Source organism: Calliphora vicina, chromosome 5, assembly GCF_958450345.1.
Source record: "Calliphora vicina chromosome 5, idCalVici1.1, whole genome shotgun sequence".
NCBI lineage: Eukaryota > Metazoa > Arthropoda > Insecta > Diptera > Calliphoridae > Calliphora > Calliphora vicina.
The window spans coordinates 76690535-76712217 of record NC_088784.1 but is presented as its reverse complement, the minus strand read 5'-3'; the positions used below and the strand labels follow the sequence as shown (position 1 = coordinate 76712217).

The window sequence follows — 21683 nt, the reverse complement described above, 5'->3', positions numbered from 1 at the left end:
GGCTCATTCGCCAAAATATGGACAAAAAATTTGTTTTTCTTGAAAATCGCTGAATTTAAATCGCAGGTACGGAAAAACTGTAAGAGGTATTGACATAATTTTTTCATATTTTTATTCCCTATTATGATCTCAATAAATCCCAATGTCATGATCAAAAAATTCTGAAATTTGAAAACACGCTGTTATTAACATTGTTTATAAGTATATTCTAGTTTTGTCCGTTAGATAATTCATGAAACTACTAGAAGATGGCACTGTGTATATAAATATTAACAGCGAGTTGCAGTAAAAAATGGTCCAATTTATGGAATGAAGTCGGAAGAAAAGTAAACCGAACAAATTCGTATGAAAACACTAAGTACTTTCGAATGGATTGATTCATTATAATTTGTACGGCTCACTTTTCTTTCAAAATCCAATCAATAAACCAATAAGATGAACAACATCGTTTAAAGGTTAATATTATTGTACATGCGCAATCAATTAGTTTCTTATTCTATTTTGATACTTCCATTCGTATAGAAGAACCGGTGTAAAATATAAATAATAAAATAATGTAGACTCATCAAAACAAAGTCTGGGTATAAGGAACTGATAAAGAAAGCAATTCATTTATGAGACTCAATAACAATAACCACCGCAATAACACAAAACAGATAACATATGGTCTCGGTTTGTGAAACAATCTAACAACAAGTTGTCAAAAAACAGATACAAACATTTTTTTTAAATAAATTAATATTTTGTTTTCAAATATTCTAAACACATTCATTTGTGGGCACTTCTATCCCCTATAAACACTCACTATTCATACGATACTTTTTCGTACGTACCCTCACTCCAAAAGATAATAAAGAGAACTACAAAAACACATCGTAGGTACATAATTCTATTATTTAATATGTGAGTTTTATTTTTTTATTGTACCTACTCGTAGATAAAGAAATAAATTTCAACTCAAACTAGTAATAGTGGATAAAAAAAACTATTTGTTTAACTCATTTTTAAAATAAAATACTGAGAAAATAAAAAAAACAAACAAACAAAGAGTGCCTATCCGGAGAATTACTTGTATCATCAACATAATGGCAAACGATTGTTGGAATAAATTTAATATTTTACCAGTACTCTGGTTCATTGTGTTCGTAACCATGTCGGAGTCAAAGTCAGTAAGCAGCTCTAGTGCGTTTTGTACCAAAGAAGATCGTTGTACGGAACCCTTTAAGGATCAATCACGTTACGATCATTATCGTGTCTATAATGTGGAATTGGCCACAGAACAACATGTAGATCTGTTCAAGAAACTGGAGCAACAAAGTGATAGTATGTCGTTTATGGGTCATGCCCGTGAGGTGGGACAGAAATTGACGATTTTAGTTGCTGCCCATAGAGTTGCTGACTTGGCTGATTTGCTCGAGCATTATCAGATCAAACATCGTATATTGGTGAGTTGATTTAAAGTGCTAAATTTATAGGAAATGTAATTTAAAAATTTTGTAATTGTTAACATAACATTTTACAATTAAAAGAGATATTATTTAATAAATCATTTTGACGATAAGGTTTTGGTGCTGATAAAACATTTAAACATACACAGATTCATCTTGATGATGGGTATAAATAAATGTTATAAGCTGCCGTAGTATCTTAAAATTTTGCAAAATTGCACTGTGTAATCTGGCTATTACTAAGCCTAATCCAAATTTTATTTGAAAAAGACCATCACTAATATAACCAGCGATAAATCGTTGTTAGTGAAAACTATATGTACAAGCAACAGGTGACGGGCCTATAGCTAAGTTAAGATTGATATGCATTAGCTGCTCCCTGATTATTTTTAATGACACTTTACAATTTTTCTCGTGTATTCATTTAAGTGCTAAAAAATAATTTATTATGTATATCAGATTACAAGATTTCATTGTAATAACGCCTTACAATAATATTCATGTGTACGTGTAAAAGCTAATAAACAAGCTCTCACTATATCTCAGTTTATAAGCCAGATTTCCTAGAAGTAATCAGTTCATCAGGCCTATCACTCATTTTGTTCCGTAATTTTTATTCCGATCGATTTCATTTTACGTTCCTCAGAATCCGTGTAATTTGAAAATTCCAAAAATATTCAATAATTCTGCATTTAAATTTTTAATTTGACAAAGTTTTTTATATTAAAACAAAAGTGAAGTTCTTTGGTATAGATATTGGTTAAACATTTTAGAAAAAACTAATAAAGAGTGAGTAAAAAAAAACTTATACACACTATTCCAGCCAAAAATTATACTTGGTCCATCAAATCATTATTTTTTAATCACGTTAGCCTTTTAAAATATGTCAGATATTATTTTTTCCAAATCATTAATTTTTCAAAAAAAAGTAGGTGAAAAAATATTTAAAACTTTTCAAAAAAATCCAATATGGACTTAAAAACAGCAAAAGATTTTAAGGTTTCATTGTTTCCAAAGCAATTAAACAGTATAAGGAAGACTTAAACATTAAAAGAAACCCAGTATCTAGATTCTAGAAGAAAAACTGGTCTAACAGATATTAGTAAGGCAAAACAGTCAAACAGCTCTTTCGAAGAGCACCGAACACATCAATCAGAAAAGCAACTTAAAAAATTAAATGCTCTGATTATTTTGTGCGCAGAGCCAAAGCTATTGCTGAGTTGAAGTCGTATAAAGTTCAGAAAGTTCCAGATCGCAATGCGGTAAAGAAGTTATAAGCAAAAGAACCAGCAAACAAATTTAGGTCAAATTTTATAAAAACAAGTATGAGGGCTATATTCGGCTGTGCCGAATCTTATATACCCTTCACCAAATTATACTTTAAAATACATTTTTTTAAATATTTTAGGTAAACAAAATTAATTTTTTTTTTTAAATTGTTTTTCAAATTTGTTTTTTAAGTTTTTTTTTCGAAATTGTTTTTTTTAATTTTTTGGAAAAAGTATTTATGAAAAAAAATTTTTTGTCATAGTAAGAATTGTGCTAAATTTCCCAATTATTGATAAATTCACTGACATTTATTGTTGGGGGATTAGCTAGTTCCTATGCGCATTTCACTGGTTGCTTAGGCCAGATCATCAGGAAACCTTTTCCCAAAAGGCTTTAGAAAAACTAAAGATATTATACAAATCAAGCCATAGAGTGAATGAGAATTACAGACACTCAAGCTTTATTTGTAAAAATATCAAACCTTAAACAAAACTCCAACAATAAACAGTGAGTTTATCTTTTCTTACATTCCCTCCCTTGGTTAAAAAAAAATAGGGTTAAAAAATATTTTCCCGATTTTGACCCATTGTAGGTCTTAATATAGCCTTATATAAATCGTTGCAATGGACGATCTATCATTAGATACTCATATTGTCTATATTAATGATTTTGTAATCCAGGTCAAAAATATGCCATAGGTCAAAAATATGCCAAAAATTGAGGTCGTCCCGGTTTATTACTATTTGGGGGCTACGGAAAGTTAATTTCAACATACAGACGGAAAGACGGACATGGCTATATCGACTTCGCTATCTATAACGATCCAGAATATACATATATACAAATGAAAAATGTAGAAATTACAAATGGAATGAGAAACTTATATACATATACCCTTGCCACTCTCATGGTGAAGGGTATAAAAATACACCTGTTGTGTGATGGATTATGAAACTTATGTAATGGCAGACTTTTCACAACTTCCGCGTCAAGATTTTTGTGTAGCTGATGGACGAGGTAATGTTCTAGAACAATACCGGACAAAAAACAAACAAAATTCTCCAAGAATTTTCTTGTGTGGCAAGCCATTTGCAGTTATGGCAAAAGAAACCAATCATTTGTGGCATCAGGTACGATAAACACAGAAATATTAAATCAGCCTTCTGGCCCGATTTGTCATCATGCCACTATGGAAAAAATCCCTTGAGTGGTACTCAAACCATAATGTCAATTTTGTACCACGGGAGGCAAATCCAGAACTTCGGCCTGTAGAAAGGTACCCTAATAAACAACAAAGCCCAAAAAATTCAAGCACTTGAACATTTTGTTGGAATTTGACTTGAATGCAAATGTTATAATGTTTTAAACTTGAAAAATATTTGAAAAAATTAAATATTTTTCAAATAAAAAAACATATGGCTTGAATTTATGTTTCCTTTTTACTGCAGTATGCTATTGAAATTCAAGGCTTGAATTACACTTATTTTCAACTTGAATGCCAGTAAAAATGCTTATTGGGATTGGGCTCTTTTAAAACAGAATTAAAGAACACAGAAACATGTCTGATTTTAAGCGTAAGTGGGCCACCTCGCCCAAAAAGGTGGATAAATTATAAATACCGAGTAATATACCAATACTTTAATGTTTAATGAATTTGAACAATATTTTAATAAAAAATTCAAGTATTTTTGAGAATTTTTTTATTGAACGGTTTAAGTTTTATTTAACTTAATATAAGTATAAGTTTTTTGCGGCTCAATCTTTATAATGTTATAAGTAATTTGAATTAAATGAGAGATAAAATACTTCTTTAAGAGCATTTAAATAAAAACTTTTATTACAAATGTTTTTTATTATTATTTTATTTCCTTCTTTTTAGAGTTCCTTGAATATTTCACAGATATGAAAAAAATAATATCGAATCGTATGGTTATTTTGACATTCTACAATACGAGTGTGGTATATATTTGCCCTTTTTCGAAACCACAACCATTTGACCAGCCTATTCATATCTGTGTATTCTATTCCGATATTGTACTATATTGAAAATACTTCTAAATTCATGTACATTTTTAACTTTTTCAAATATTTTTAAGTTTGAGATTGCAAATGTAAGAAATTGGCCTCAAGCTAACATTTTTTTAAGAATCCTCATGATTTAGAGATTATTTAAAGAGTTTTAAAAATTTTTCGAACATAACTTCTAATTTTCGAATTTGATTTCGAATATGCATGAATGACAAATCACAGCATATTCGGGCTACGAAAATAGGTTTAAAAATCAGTTACAAATTTTGACCTATTTTTTCGAATTATTTTAAAATATTAAAAAAAATTTTTGAATTATTTAAAATTTTTTTTTTTAAATTTTAAAAAATAATGTTTAGTTTTTTTAAATTTATATACATACGTCGTTGCAAAGGTCTTTAAAATATCTATCATTAGCTATCCATATTGTCTATATCAATGGCTTAGTAATCCAGATATAGGTCAAAAATCGAGGTTGTCCTGGTTTTTTCCTCATATCTAAGCCATTGGTGGACCGAATTTGCTATTTTAAATAGGAAACTTCTCGAAAGCATGTCTGACAGAATTATTGAAGATTTGGATCCCGAAGATATCTGGGGTCTTAAGAAAATTGATTTCAACAGATAGACGGACGGACATGGCTTAATCGACTCCGCTATCTATAAGGATCCAGAATATATATACCTTATACGGTCGGAAAATGATATTGTGGAAATTACAAACGGAATGACAAACTTATATATACCCTTCTCGCGAAGGTGAAGGGTATACAAAAGTAAAATAGATTGTACCCCAAGTTCAAGTTTGGCGGTGGTAATATAATAATGTGGGGCTGTTTTTTCAATGCAAGGAAGGGCCGCTGTTCATATCAAAAAAAAATGTTATGTATCTATAAGCTGAGGGAAATATTCCCCTATTTTGAAGTTTTCAGTACGACAATGACCTCAAAGAAATCTCTAGGGTTGTAATCAAGTGGTTACAATCCAATGAGGTACATAATAGTACCTCATTGGATCACTGTTTTAACTTAACCTTTACTTATTTATTTTAAACTTTTTAACAATATGAAATTTCTCTGTTTAATTTCCTTCTTTCAGACCTACAATTTCCAAGAGAAAATCGACAAAAACTATGCTTCCGTTTTACCCATCGGCACAGATCTTTCAAAATTCGATTGGCATCACTACTATCATCTGGAAACCATTTACGAATGGTTGCAATCGTTAGTGGCGAAATATCCCAACGTAGTAACACTACTCGATATGGGTAATAGTACACAAGGCTTTCCCATTAAAGGTGTTAAAATTTCCCATAATCCCGCTAATAAAGCCATATTCATAGAATCGGGAATACATGCCCGTGAATGGATAGCTCCAGCTGCCGCTACTTACCTAATTAACACACTGCTAACATCTAATGATGTAACTGTACAAAATTTGGCTAAAAACTACAATTGGATTATCTTTCCCAGTGTTAATCCGGATGGTTATAAGTTCACTTTCGAACATGATCGTATGTGGCGTAAGAATCGTCAAATATTTGGCACCTGTCGGGGAGTTGATTTAAATCGTAATTATCCTGATCACTGGAATTCCACGGGCAGCAGTAGTGACCCCTGTCGTTATGATTTCTCGGGACCGTCAGCTGGTTCTGAGTTGGAAACACAATGTCTAATGAAATTTATCGAGAAAAATGCCAAAAAGGAACAAATTAAAACCTATATTGCCTTACATTCCTATTCGCAAATGATTATGTTCCCTTATGGTTACACCAAGGATCGTGCATACAATTACGATGACTTGAAAGAGTTGGGTCAATCTGCTGCAAGTGCCATAAAGTCGTTGTCTGGTCGTGATTATACTAGTGGCAGTTTAATTGAAACTATTTATCCCTCCAGTGGCGGTAGTATGGACTGGGCTTATGCTGTTCATAAAATACCCATTGCTTACACTTTTGAATTGCGCGGTCCACCCGATAGCCAAGACATGTTTATTCTGCCAGCCGAAGAGATTTTGCCTACAGCTCAGGAAGCTTTTGTTGCCATCCAGGCCATTGTTGAGGGTGGCGCAGCTAAGGGATATTTCAAATGAATAATCCAACTAACTAGCTAACTAACTAAATAATAATACAATATTTTAAAACATTTAAATGTTGTTTATTTTTTGTTTTATAAATGTTGTGGTATGTTTAATCTCATTTATTTCCATTGTTAACTTTATATTGTAAGAGATTTTTAGATAAATGGATTTTATTGTTCTCCATTTTTTTTTTAATTTTAAATAAATAAGATAAAATATAATTTATACGAGCTGATAAATTTTATAATAAAGATGGGTGAGTGTAGGTAAAAACATGTAAAAGTAATATATTCGGCTGTGCCGAAAAATATATCAACAAATCCCGAGGTTTTATAACTCATATCTCAGCCATTTGTGGGCTGATTTTAGATTTAAAATAGCAACCAAACCGGAACTATACCCAATACATTGGTGTATCAATCTTGCGCATTCTACTTTGAAATGTTTTAAACAAGTTTGACGGCCGTTACCGCTAGGCAACCATTATTCCTAAAATACTCTTTCAGCTCGACTACTGTTACCTCTAAAACTCCGTTACCGAAATAATCGAAGTTTATAAAATCAAAAATAAGGAACAGGATAGATCGTGGATGCCTCGGAATATGTCGTTCGTATTTGGAAGACGCGGCCATAAATTACCAAAGCGGTATCGTAAAAGTCACTTAGTACAAAAACGTATTATATAATTCTGATATGATTTCTTACTTACTCAAGTAAATGAATTATATTTGGAATGAAATATTACTCTTAATAAAATATGAATCATAAAATATACCTGCAAAAAAACTCAAGAAAACTCATCATAGAGCCATTAATATCTAACAAAAATGATCAGCTAATATTAATCTACTTAGAAAATATAACGAACTTTATATAGTGTATAAAAACGAAAGAACAAGTACGAATGTGACCCAATATTGCGGCATTTAGGGTCGATATAAAATGTCCGTCTATCCGTCTGTATGTTGAAATCTACTTTCCATAGCCCCCAAATAACTTACATACTTCATTAATACTTCAATATATAGTCCCGCTTCGATTTCTATTTCAAATCGAGAAAATCGGCTCAGAAATAGTTAAGATATAAACTACGACTGCCACGACTTTTGATAAATTTGTGTTTCAACCATATTTTTTCAATAACAAAATTATTTCAGCAACACAATTTCACCACAAAATATTTTCAATCTTTAGCTTAAAGTATATTTTGGTGAAGTTTATTTAAGATTCGGCATAGCCTAATATAGCTCCCTTATTTGCATTATTTGATTTTAAAACTAATTTCATTTGGAACAATCTGCGACTTTTTAGGGTCATTCTAATGAACAGTAAATTTCGCATAAATTAACCCATATTAATAGTAATTATTAACAATAATTGATATTTTTAGTATTATTTTAAAGTCAGAGGTAATATGAATCCTGTATAGGTATCAAAAATGCATTTTATTTGAACAATTTAAAGGAAATAAACAAAATGTTAAATTTATCTAGAAAAGAAAAAAACAGTAAAACATTATTTATTGAATCATAATAAATAAACGATTAAGCTAGTATATTTATCCCCATTTTCGCGATCTCTGGTTATGGTTTTTCGTAACGATATACTTCCAATTAATATAATTTTTGTATAAGGACTGTCAGAATATCGTCACGATAAAAAATAACCAGAGATTTAGAACATCGGGGTTACACTGTCTGACAGGAAACTACCAAATTACTCCCGGGAGGTTATCAATAATCTGAAATAGGTAATTAATTCTAGAACTGTTAGTCAGAGGGCAACAGAAACTGGTCTTGGATGCTATCAGGCTGCGAAAAAAACACTCATTTCTAAAAAAAAAACCGTACTGCCTGTATATAATTTGCCGAAGAGCATTTAAACTGGTCGAGACAGAAATTTAATACTGTTCTCTTTTCGGACGAAGCCAACTACAATTTAAGAGACAGTTATGGGAGAACCTTTGTAAGACGGCCAAAGGGAAAGTGACTGAACCCTAAGTACACAAATAATAACGTTAAGTTTGTCTGTGACAATTTTCAGGGGAAGGTATGGGTTCAATTAATATCAAACAAGTAAGAAAGTATGGTAGGTCAATCCCGACCATATTTCTTTTAAAATTTCAATAATTTATATTTTTGAGTGATTTTTGGAAGTGGGCCTTATATGGGGGCTATGACCAATTATGGACCGATCACCATGAAATTAGGTCGTGTGATGTATGTCTATATGAAAGTTTATTATGTTGAATTTTGTGAGTATACCAACATTTTTAAGCGATTTATGCACGTTAAAGTGATTTTCGGAAGCGGGTCTATATGGGAGCTATGACTAATTATGGACCGATCGTAACAAAATTTGGTGACATCAATTTTGTAATTTGTGGAGATACATTTATAAATTAAACATTTATGACCGATAAAGTCCAATTTCGGAAGGACATTTGTATGGGGGCTAGGTGAAATAATGGACCGATTTCAGCCAGTTTCAATAAGCTTCGTCATTGAGCCGAAAAAATAATATGTACCAAATTTAATCGAAATATCTTCAAAATTGCGACCTGTACTCTGCGCACAAGGTTTACATGGACAGACAGCCAGCCAACCAGACAAACGGACATCGTTTAATCGACTCAGAAAGTGATTCTAAGTCGATCAGTATACTTTAAGGTGGGTGTTAGACTAATATTTTTGGGCGTTACAAACATCTGCACAAACGCATAATACCCTCCACACTATGGTGGTGTAGGGTATAAAAATGTACTATGACTGGAATCGAATACAGATTCACAGCTGAGGAAAATAAGTCCCTAGTTTGAGACTTATTTTCCTCGTATTTTAAAGTGGCTCGCAATATCGCCAGATTTCAATCCCACTGAAAACCTATGGGAAATTAAAGATCTAAAATATGGACTCAAAATGATACCACGAAGGAGGCTTTATCAGATGCGATTATAAGGGAATGACAAGATATTTCAAAGGAGACAATTGCATTGGTTAAAAGCATCGACGCACTGTGGCGCTCGTAGAAGTGAGGTTGCAAAAATCCAAAATTTCATGTGCCCCTAAAAAATATTGAATAAACCTATTTTACAGTAAATTGCCCAACGATATGCTACTCTTATTACAATCAGATTTTTGGTTCAGAAGATATAGCCATTCAAAGTTGGCTGATTTTCAATTTTCAACAGACCATTTTTAGGTAAAACAATGTATCGAAAACTATGTAACGGATCGTCATTATTTTTGATTCTATTGATAGATCTATTTATTAAGAAAAGCAAAAAGAAAAAAACTTAATTTCTATATTTACAATATTTTCGAAATAAGTTCTTATATTATTCCTTTACCTAATGCAAACATTTCCAGCTGCACGTTCTTGCCCCATTTGTTGCTAGACGTAAAAATTTTACAAAATGCTTGGTTCCAAAAATAACATAAAACCGTGAAAAAAAAATTCTTAATCTTTTCTGCATTAATTTTAAATCATAAGAGCCATTAAAAAGAAATATAAAACATCAAAAATTTTAAAAAATATTTTATTTTCCTATTTCACCCCCCTCTGGTTCCGCACCTAACCATAAGCGGCAATTTTTTCATATTAAAGAAGAAAAGCTTTGTTGGCACAAAATTCGACATTTTCGAAACATGTTTCAATAATAACATTTCCGCTACATTTCTAAACAATGAGAGCTATTTAGTAGTGTGCCAATTTGACAGCCTGGATTGTGTCTTTGAACTGATTATGGGTTAAAATTATTTGCATACGCTATCAATTTATTTTAGTTTGTATTTTGATTCTTCCATTCATATGGAAGAAGAAACGGTAAAACAAAATGAAAATAATGCAAAACCCATCAAAACAAAGTCTTCGGATAGGAAAAGCAAAACAACAACATTTACGCCGATAACATATGGTCTCGGTTAAGTTATTTTCAGACGACAATTATTATTAAATCCTTTCAGATTGTTCAGAAATTACTTTGAAAAATTAATTTATTGTTTATACTATAATATTCAAACTATTTCGTTGTTTGATATTAGTTGTGTTCGCGTACTTGATAATTTGTAATAATTTGTAGAAATTATCACTGGAAGTTACGGGATTCCGTTTGTTTACTTTAAAAAACTTGTAATGAGAGAGCAAGAGAGTGTTAAAAGTGACAGTTCGTAGATAGAGAACATGATATTGTTACGTTTTAACCTTTTCAAAACGTTTGGTTTATTTCCTTTAAATAAACCGGATACTTTTGATTGCAAATAAAAGCCGTTTAGTAGTTTGAAAATTGTAACAACTCTTTATTTATTTAAAATGTACAACAACAGAATTAAATAGTCACTCAATGTTTTTTTTATACACGTTTATAACTTCTCAGAAATACAGATACTTTATAATGTATACGAATTCACTTGAAAAATACAGCACACTTTAAGGCACTCAGTTGAGGTTTATTCAAATAGCGTCTCTGATAAACTCACTCACGACTGCAACCTCTGCCACTATTTATAACACTGCCATCTGCACTCTAAATTGTTCTTTAACTGTCAAAATTCGAATATTCTAGATCTTACTAATACATACGCCATCTGTGGTGTACTTTCTACAATGTTCTTTAACTGAATATTCGAATTCGAATACAGCGTTGCCAACTTACGATCAAATCAACTGAAAGCTTTTATTTAATAATGCCCACAGATATGTTACAGTTTGCTATTACAGCACTGTTATTTGAAAGCATTATGCTACTTTTAAATCAGCCCTTAAAATCGTTATATTTGAATTCAAGTACAACTTCGTAACAATATTTTTTACTGGACATTTTTTGTCCAATAAAAAATATCAACATAAAAAATATCTTTAGAACATATTGTTGCAAATGTAAACAAAACAAAAATATTGAAAATAAATACAATATACAAGTTTTCCAAAGAAAAGAAGTAAAATAACACAAAACAAACGTTTTAAATTGATTTATAATAAAATACAACTTATTTTTACAAATTGTTGTTCGCGTACTTTTTTAATTTATTTTTACTCTCTAAAATAAAGTTACTGGAAAGTACGCGAACACACCTATTGATATTTTTCTGCAAATTTTATGTGCTGTTTTTCGATAGCGAACGATTGCTTTGAGTGGACGTTTTACATGTATTTTGTTTTTGTTACAATAACAAAACACATGTTAAATTTCCACTCAAAGCACACGTTCGCTATCGAAAAACAGCACATTAATTTTATAAGAAAATAAAAAAAAAATTAAATTGTTTTAACAAATTTTATGAACGTAAATCAAACAAATCATTTGTATTATATGAAAATGTAATCAAATTTTAGTTTAGATAATGAAATTGTATTACAATTTTGACAAATATTAATAATGAGTATTGCCGTGTGAAAATGCCTTTAATAAGACAACACAAAATCAAACCAAAAGAATTTTATAAATCTTCTAAGAACATTCAGTAATAGTCTTTGTGCAGCTCTATCCCCTATAAACATTCTATTCACAAAATACTCTTCCTCATATACTCAATCCAGCAGAAAACAAAAGCAATAATCATTGAAAATAAAAACAATAAAGTTCTATTTAAGATACAAATTTTTAAGATCTTTTCTATTTCATTTAATATTGTACTCATAGATAAAAAGAAACTCATTTTAACTCACCGGCTGGATTAAAAAAACAACATATTTGTTTAACTCAATTTTGAAAAAATACAAAAAGAAAGAGCATTCGGAGTATTATTTGTACGTACATATATAATGGCAAATGATTTTTGGAATATATTTAGTATTTTAACTGTAGTATTCTGGTTTACAGGGTTTATTAAAATGTCGGAACAAAAAACGGTTAGCAGTTCTAGTGCTTTATGCAGCAATGAGGATCATTGTACGGAACCCTTTAAGAATCGATCACGTTACGATCATTATCGTATTTATAATGTGGAATTGGCAACACAACAGCATGTGGAGCTTTTTCAAAAACTAGAGGAGCAAAGTGATAGCTTGTCGTTTATAGGTCATGCTCGTGAGGTGGGACAGAAATTGTCAATTTTAGTTGCTGCCCATAGAGTGGCGGACTTGGCTGATTTACTTGAGCACTATCAGGTCAAACATCGTATATTGGTGAGATGATTTAAAGTGCTACCTACCTTTTTTTTAATTTTAAAATTAATTCCCTCTTTTCAGACCTACAATTTCCAAGAGAAAATCGACAAAAACTATGCTTCCGTTTTACCCATTGGCACAGATCTTTTAAAATTCGATTGGCATCACTACTATCATCTGGAAACAATTTACGAATGGTTGCAATCGTTAGTGGTGAAATATCCCAACGTAGTAACACTACTCGATATGGGCAATAGTACACAAGGCTTTCCCATTAAAGGTGTTAAAATTTCCCATAATCCCGCTAATAAAGCCATATTCATAGAAGCGGGCATACATGCTCGAGAATGGATAGCTCCCGCTACGGCTACTTTCATAATCAACTCACTATTAACCTCAAACGATGAGAGTGTACAAAGTTTGGCCAAAACCTACAATTGGATTATATTCCCCAGTATTAATCCAGATGGTTATAAATTCACCTTTGAACACGATCGTATGTGGCGTAAGAATCGTCAATTATTTGGTATCAGTCGAGGAGTTGATCTAAATCGTAATTATCCTGATCACTGGAATTCCACGGGCAGCAGTAGTGATCCCAGTCGTTATGATTTTTCAGGACCAACGGCTGGCTCTGAGTTGGAAACACAACGTCTAATGAAATTTGTGGAGGATAATGTGGGAAAAGAACAAATTAAAACCTATTTATCCTTACATTCATATTCGCAAATGATTATGTTCCCCTATGGTTACACCAAGGAGCATGCTCACAATTACGATGACTTAAAGGAATTGGGTCAAGCGGCCTCGAATGCTATAAAGGAATTGACCGGTCAACATTATACCAGTGGCAGTAAAATTGAAACTATTTATCCCTCCAGTGGCAGCAGTATAGACTGGGTTTATGGCGTGCAAAAAATACCCATTGCCTATACTTTTGAATTGCGTGGTCCACCCGATAGCCAAGACATGTTTATTCTACCAGCCGAAGAGATTTTGCCTACAGCTCAGGAAGCTTTTGCTGCTGTTCAGGCAATTGTTAAGGGTGCTGCTGCTAAAGGTTATTATAATTAATCTTAGAAAATGTTAAAGTGAAAGTAAAAGAGAACAGCAACAACTGCCTGTATTTAGATATTGCAATATCTATAAAAAGTTAAATATTGTGTTTTTTTATTTCTTTAATAAATATTTTTGTATGCATAATCTCATTGCTTTCTCATATGTTTATTATTTAAAGATATTTATAGATAATATACATATTTCTTTGTTTTTATTTTTTAATATGCAAATAAGATGAAAGATAAAATTAATGCATGTTCTTAATTTTGTCATAAATCAGCACACAGCAAAAAAATTTAGAAATTGTTCAAAGTGAATGACATTTTCACAAATTTTTAAGTAACAATTATTTACAATAAAAATTACCACCGTTTTTAAAAGGTAAAACGTAACAATAGAAATAGTTATAAAAGAATTAAGAGAGCTATATTCGGCTGTGCCGAATCGTATATACCCTTCATCAAATTATACTTTAAAATACAAATTTAAAATTTTCAAAAATTAAATTTTTTTTCAAAAATTAAAAAAAAAATTGTCGAATATTTTTAAATTTCTTTCCAAGTTTTTTTTTAAGTTTTTAAAAAAAAAATTTATTTATTAGCGAAAAAAAATGTTTGGTAAAAAATATTTTTATATACAGTGGTGGCCACCAATTTAAGCCAAATACTTGAATTTTTTTCATCAACTGAATTTTAAGTGCGATAGAGCCAAAATAAAAGGACCTCTAAGAGGGTATGAAATTTATTATTAATGTTTCTAGTTTCTGAAAAATGTTTGGAAAAATCGGTAAAACATATATGGACAAAGATATGTGGAAATACGTTGACCCACCTCAGCGAACATCCGCTGTTAATAACATGATATGACCGAAACTAATGGAACTAAAAATACGAAATTTGGTCCGAATATTTTATAATAATAAAATGATAATGCTATAAATGTGAGAAAATATGTTTATTTAAAAAAAAATTGTTGGTCAACACAGAAAAAAGAAATTCATATTTGGAATGAATTTTGTAATAAATATTATTAATCGAACTTGACTTTTTTTTCCCAAACTTTTTTCATTCAGTTTAAGAACATGTTCATAAATATTATAAAATTGTTCATGACGGAAATTTTTGCTTTTTTTCATAAATTTAATAATATTTTATAATAAATTGCATTATAATTGGATTATCTAATGAATTAATGTAAAAATATTTGTTTAGTAGCCATATATTGGCCAATATTTTAAGATGAATCAACAATATCTGAAACTTAAAAAATATCATTGAACATAATAAAATATCCATAAACATTAAGCATATCATCCCCTTAAAAAAATTTAATCAATTTCGCGTATATTTGCTCATTTTGTGGCTGAAAATCATAAAAATAAATAAAATATTTTCCAAGGAAAATTTCAAACATTTTTCAAAAACAAAAAAATATAAATGAAAATGAAATTATATTTTTCAAGCCTTCTAGATTTAATTTGAAAACATAAAATATGAAAAAATCTTAATATTTAATGCTGGGTATACACGATACTAATTTTCGTACTAATCGTAGTATGAGTAGAAGTACGGTTTTGTGATAGACGTTACTACAAATCGTATTATTTCCTTTGAAAAAAAAAAATAAAATAAAAAAAATATCACAAAAATCAAAAATTTTTGATTTTCATACTTCGTTAGTACGACAACATGATACACGTTACTAATTTCATACTTATACGATTTATCGTACGACTTATCGTAACGTGTATACCCAGCATAAGAAATTATTTATAAATGTTATGAATTGAAATCAATGAAATCAAATCATACTATTTATGTTGAAACTTTTTTCTGTGAAGTTGTAGAAAAATTTTATGTGTTCATGGCAGTGATGTTCACGCCATACAACAATTGTTTGAAAAATTTACACACATTTGTTATGCTCTTTTAAAAACTTTTGTTCATTCATCGCTGAGAATGCGAAGAAACCACATGTGACGGACTATCGCAATTTTTTTCAGAAAATTATTAAGCTTTGTTGTTGGTTGTTTTTGTTTGAAGCATAGCAAACACACGCGTTTCAATTACAATTGAACACAATAAAACAAAGTCAAAAATAAATACAAAATTTAAGAGAATTTCGGACTTACAATGTATATTTTTTTCATTTCCTTAATATTTAAATTACATTCATTTAATAAATTGGTTTTATTTGACAAACATTCTAAATCTAAACTTTCTTCATTTTGTTAATATTTTAAGTGTTTGACATTAGTTTGCTGGGTAGCTCTCTCACCAATACATCTTCATTTTTATTTTTGAACATCACTGGTTCATGGTGAATATTGTTACGTTTTAACCTTTTCAAAACGTTTGGTTTATTTCCTTTAAATAAACCGGATACTTTTGATTGCAAATAAAAGCCGCTTAGTAGTTTAAAAATTGTAACAACTCTTTATTTATTCAAAATGTACAACAACCACAGAATTAAATAGCCACTCAATGTTTTTTATACACGTTTATAAATTCTCAGAAATACAGACACATTTTATAATGTACACGAATTTACTTGAAAAACACAACACACTTTAAGGCACTCAGTTGATGTTTATTCGAAAAGCGTCTCTGATAAACTCCCTCACGACTGCAACCTCTGCCACTATTTATAACACTGCCATCTGCATTCTAGATTGTTCTTTAACTGTCAAAATTCGAATATTCTAGATCTTACTAATACATACGCCATCTGTGGTGTACTTTCTACAATGTTCTTTAACTGAATATTCGAATTCGAATACAGTGTTGCCAACTAACGATCAAATCAACTGAAAGCTTTTATTTAATAATGCCCACAGATATGTTACAGTTTGCTATTACAGCACTGTTATTTGAAAGCATTATGCTACTTTTAAATCAGCCCTTAAAATCGTTATATTTGAATTGACACAGTCGAATAAAACACACTTGTGTGTTAAAACAGTCCTCATGCATACATATTTGTGGAAATATTTGAAAAAATAATTGACAATTACATGGAATTTAGCAAACAATTTTTGTCTTAAATTCCTGGCCACCACTGTACATCGTTTCAATGGACTTTAAAATATCTATCATTAGATATTAGGGTATTCGAATTATTCGATTTTTCTCTTGTTCGAATAAAACGAATAAAAGATTTTAACTTATTCGAATAATTCGATCACACGTTTAAAATTAATCGAATTATTCGAATAATTTAATTTTTTTTTTTAAAAAAGTAAAGAATAAAGTTTTGATGTCGGTTTTTAATATTTTATTGTTAAAGAAAAACAAAAAATAACGTTAAAGTTAACAATTCAAGTATTCATAATGTTAAAAAAACATTCGAAAACAAAATCCATCATTAAATTTTCATCAGAAATATTCTGATCAGATAAATTCCCGAACAATCTACAAAACAATTAACTAGCAAACCCTTTAGTTTCCGTTTTGGATATATGCTTTAACAAATTTGAGCTAGTTGGACATGATCCTGAATTCAAGTACACTATAAACGTATTAAGAACTTTTTTATGTCGTTCATTAATTCGGGTTTTAAATTGAGTAACTAATTCTTTAGTAATGTGCTGTTTTTCTATAGCGAACGAGTACTTTGAGTGGAAATTTAACATGTGTTTTGTTATTGTAACAAAAACAAAATACATGTTAAACGTCCACTCAAAGCACTCGTTCGCTATAGAAAAACAGCACATAAATTAATTACATATTCACTATTTCTAAATTATTTATAACAAATTGTATTATACATCAAGCTCTATCAACGTTACCGAATCTTTGCTTAATAAAGTGGTCTTGGGGAATTACACAATAAAGGGAATCTGTCCAAAGTTTGATATCATTGTCAGTGAACGTGGCTAATTTGAAGTCAGGCAGTGCATGATTGACGCATTTACAAATACGCAAAAAGTTTATTACCATGTTAGACAAAGATGTACAACGATATTCAAAATCATGTATAAGACGAACTCCATGCTTTTCTTGCAACAAAACGTTAGTTTGCAATATTTGTGTTTATCATTCGATTTATTAAATATTTTGATACACTTACGTACGCGGTTAATAACATCACTTATATAAATATATTTTAAGATCATGGCCTTCATCTATTTCAATGTAATCATTATAAATGTCATCCCCAATATCACTTTCGACGACCGTTTCAAAATCACATTCAACTCCACTTTAATCTAAGTTAATATTTTGATTATTAATTGCGATTCTTCTAATATTTCGCCAGCTAAATAAGAAATATTTTATTCCGTACCTTTTATTTTCATTGGTTCAAGTCCTAAGTTAAAAATTTTTAAAGATTTGTTTTTAGAATTGTAACTTTTTGCAGTAATCTTCTTTATATATAAAGAATTAATTAATAATTCTTCTGTACGTGTGTTAGTAACTGAACTCTCCCTTAACGGCTGGGCTGATTTCGGTGAAATTTGTTGTGTGTGTTTGAGTGGGTACCTGAATGGTTTAGATTCACAATTGATCTATATCGTAACAATGGGCATGGCACCTCCCATACAAAGTAAAAATTTATTATTACATATCTAGAATACTATTATTGTGGGAGTCTTCAAACTTTGTGTGAGCTATGGCAGAACAACGTTTGCCGGGACAGCTAGTATTTATATATTTATAGGGAGCTATCGGAACACTCATCTACAGTGATCGAAAGTCCCTTTGTCTTTAGTTATTTGTCGAATTTCAGAAACAATACAATTTTTGTGAGTCATTATTACTTATTTAAATTTGAAATTATGAAAAATTTCACCATTGAAAAAAACTTAGTTAATTCCTTGAACTTGCTGCATTGGTTCTATGCAATCATTCAATGGAAAAGCCATATATTTAAATACTTACATAAACACATGATCTCCAATGACACGCTAATGTAAAAATCATACATGTTTCACCTAAATCGAATCATTTCGTCATCACTAGAACAATTTAAGAGCTAGTGGTGGGAGAACATTTAAATGGTGGCCGAAGGTTGAGTTGAGCTGAAAAAGTATTTTATGGGTAACACTAGCTTAGCGGTAACTCTAGCCAACCTTGATATAATGGAATCATTCAATTAGCAACATATTTGGTCATCACAATGAATCTGAATATTGGAAATTGAAGAGGACAATTTATAAAGAAATTCCTGAATTCCTTTTATAATATTTTTCGCAAAAAAGAAACTTCAAACATTGATGCTATAAACAATTTTGAAATAAAAAAATGTTTTTTTTTTTCTTAAATTCATACTTTATTTTATTGCCACAAATTCTTGAAAAAATGTTCCATATACTCAATTACAAACCTGAGTAACACATTCAATATAAATTACAATTTTAAACAATTAACAATAATTGTTACAAACATATTTTTAGCTTTTCTTCACAGCTGTTGTAATATGATTTCTGGGCGACAGCCTAGGATCAAATATGGGATTTATTTGTACAACACAGTCTATAGTAAAATAAACAAGACATTAAATTTATAAACGAAATAATTGTAAAAGATACTAACCATTTTCCAGTAAATACAGCAAACGATCATACAGTACAACACTTTCAATTAAGGGAGCAAAAAATAAACGCAATGTATAAAAAATCAAAATATTTTTCCAATTTAAAAGATCTTTACAAGTTACTGAAGTATTTAAATCATTCTCAGTTAGATGTTCCACAGGTAAGCCTTTAACAGCTCTATAAAAATAACTAAAAACAAACAAAAAAACCGTAAAAACTAAGCAATTTTCGAAATCATTTAATTTACTTCTACTCACTCTTCAAATTTCATATCTGGTATATGTTTAACATTTTTCAAACCCGAATGTTTCAAACAAGGATAATGCTTAACAATTATTCTTTCAGCAGCTGCCCGAAATGAATGCACTTTCAAATAGTCATAATCTTTTTGAGATAAACGTTCATTGTACAATTCCGTGGCATGACAGGAAATTTCTCTAGCCTCATAACTTAAACGCACATCACACGAACTCGTTTTTAAATATTCACTTAAGGGATAACCATAAAATTGTTGTGTTGGCTTTTTTTCCGCTCCCAGTCGTCCTTCAATTGTGCTTAATTTTTGATAGCAACAACCAACAAAATTTAAAAATTTTGCTTGTTTACATTGCAAAAACATACGCATTAAAATGGCTCCCAAGTCGCCACAGGGATGTAAACCTATTATACCAAATGTATAGTCTTCATTTGTGAGACCTAAAGCCTTTTCTATAATAGCCAAAAATTGTTCTCTTGTCATTTGGGCGGTTAGACAAAGATCTACATGTGTTGGACTTTGATATTGCACATTTTCTGTTGCGGGCAAATATTTCTCTATGAGTTTTTCCATATTTCTATCCATATCATAGGCATTTCCATTGAGTTTGGTTTGCATTTCTAAGCCACAGACCTTGATGTTGTAGGCATAGCCTAAAACTCTGGCTAAATGACCTAAACCGGCACCAAAGTCAATAACAAAATCTACTGGATTTTCTGTGCAAATCTTTTTACACAAGGCCGCCATATATTCCAACTCATGTCGCTTTTTGGGTTTGACACCTTTAATGAATATATGTTTTAGTTTGGGATGATCGAGTAGGGAACTACGAGGTAGGACATGCTGAAATTAAGATTAATTTTGAAGTTTTTCTATGATGAGTTTCTAATCATTCATTGATTTTTGCATTTTTATTCTCAATTTATTCAAAATCAATTCTGGTCACTTGTTGGCAAACACTTCGCCTTAAATTTTGGGAATTTATTACAAAACTTGTAGAACTTATTTTTCAATTAATAGTGTTTCAGATTCTAAGACTAATGGTAGACAAATTCTTTATGCTCCATTTTATACATTATATATAGAGTTATACAGATTAAAATAATTAAGCCCTGCTTTTTGGCATACCAAGCTTTTTGATATTCCCAGCCAAATTCCGGCTACTCAGAAAAAATAATCAACACTGATTTTTGATAATTTTGAGGTTTGAAATAAAGACAGACAGTTTTCCAAATATAATTACATCTCAAACTCTTTTAAATCGTATCAATACACTTGGGATCGAATAATTATTTTTGGAGATATTTAAGATTTTAGTAATTTAGGGATGTAATTGAGTTCCACAAACACCTAATTCAAATTTACCTCACAGTTTTGTTGGCGTTTAACACACAATTCCTTAAAAGCCTTTTTTAGTGCCAGCAAACTTAAGAGCCATACTCTGCAAACATCTTGCACATCTGCATTGCTGGTATCCAACAAATAACTTAAATGATCCGGCGGCAAATCTTGAAAACAATCCCGCCATAATGTTGGCAATTTAGACCAATGATCATCCACATAGAAATCCTAAAAGAACAAAATATTAACGAATCTTAATTGGATATTTTTATAACTTACTGACACGTAGGAATTTATAAGCCAATCATATTTACGTATAATATTCAAACAATTATTTATTTTACTTTTTAAATCGGATGATGAAAGAAACTGATATTCCATGTTTATTTTCTTTTTTTATTATTGTTTACATCAGGGATGATAACGCCGATTTTTAAAATTTCCACAAAAGTACTTTTTGTTCAAATTGTACTAAAATGAGAATTAAATTTAATAATCTTATTTTCCAATCTTTACCCCCGGCTCCATGCGTAATTTTTATTTCTTAACATAAAAAATAA

At 30.4% G+C, this 21683-nt stretch overlaps 3 protein-coding genes across 3 annotated transcripts; 2 read left to right on the top strand and 1 right to left on the bottom strand.

Annotated features, from left to right (window-relative positions):
- Nucleotides 1–991: 991 nt before the first annotated feature.
- LOC135960700 (zinc carboxypeptidase-like) lies at nt 992–7044 on the top strand. Its single transcript, XM_065512061.1, has 2 exons — nt 992–1445; nt 5843–7044. Exons 1-2 carry the CDS (start codon nt 1086–1088, stop codon nt 6833–6835), a joined length of 1353 nt encoding a protein of 450 aa, XP_065368133.1. The 5' UTR covers nt 992–1085; the 3' UTR covers nt 6836–7044.
- A 5542-nt stretch (nt 7045–12586) lies between these two features.
- LOC135961674 (zinc carboxypeptidase-like) lies at nt 12587–14134 on the top strand. The gene is made up of 2 exons (XM_065513213.1): nt 12587–12949; nt 13013–14134. The coding sequence occupies exons 1-2, from the start codon at nt 12587–12589 to the stop codon at nt 14003–14005; spliced, it is 1356 nt and encodes a 451-aa protein (XP_065369285.1). The 3' UTR covers nt 14006–14134.
- A 5127-nt stretch (nt 14135–19261) lies between these two features.
- LOC135961073 (methyltransferase-like protein 25B) lies at nt 19262–21516 on the bottom strand. Its single transcript, XM_065512543.1, has 5 exons — nt 21403–21516; nt 21148–21351; nt 19784–20625; nt 19525–19715; nt 19262–19464 (listed from the first exon to the last, which is right to left on the bottom strand). Exons 1-5 carry the CDS (start codon nt 21502–21504, stop codon nt 19382–19384), a joined length of 1422 nt encoding a protein of 473 aa, XP_065368615.1. The 5' UTR covers nt 21505–21516; the 3' UTR covers nt 19262–19381.
- Nucleotides 21517–21683: the final 167 nt, after the last annotated feature.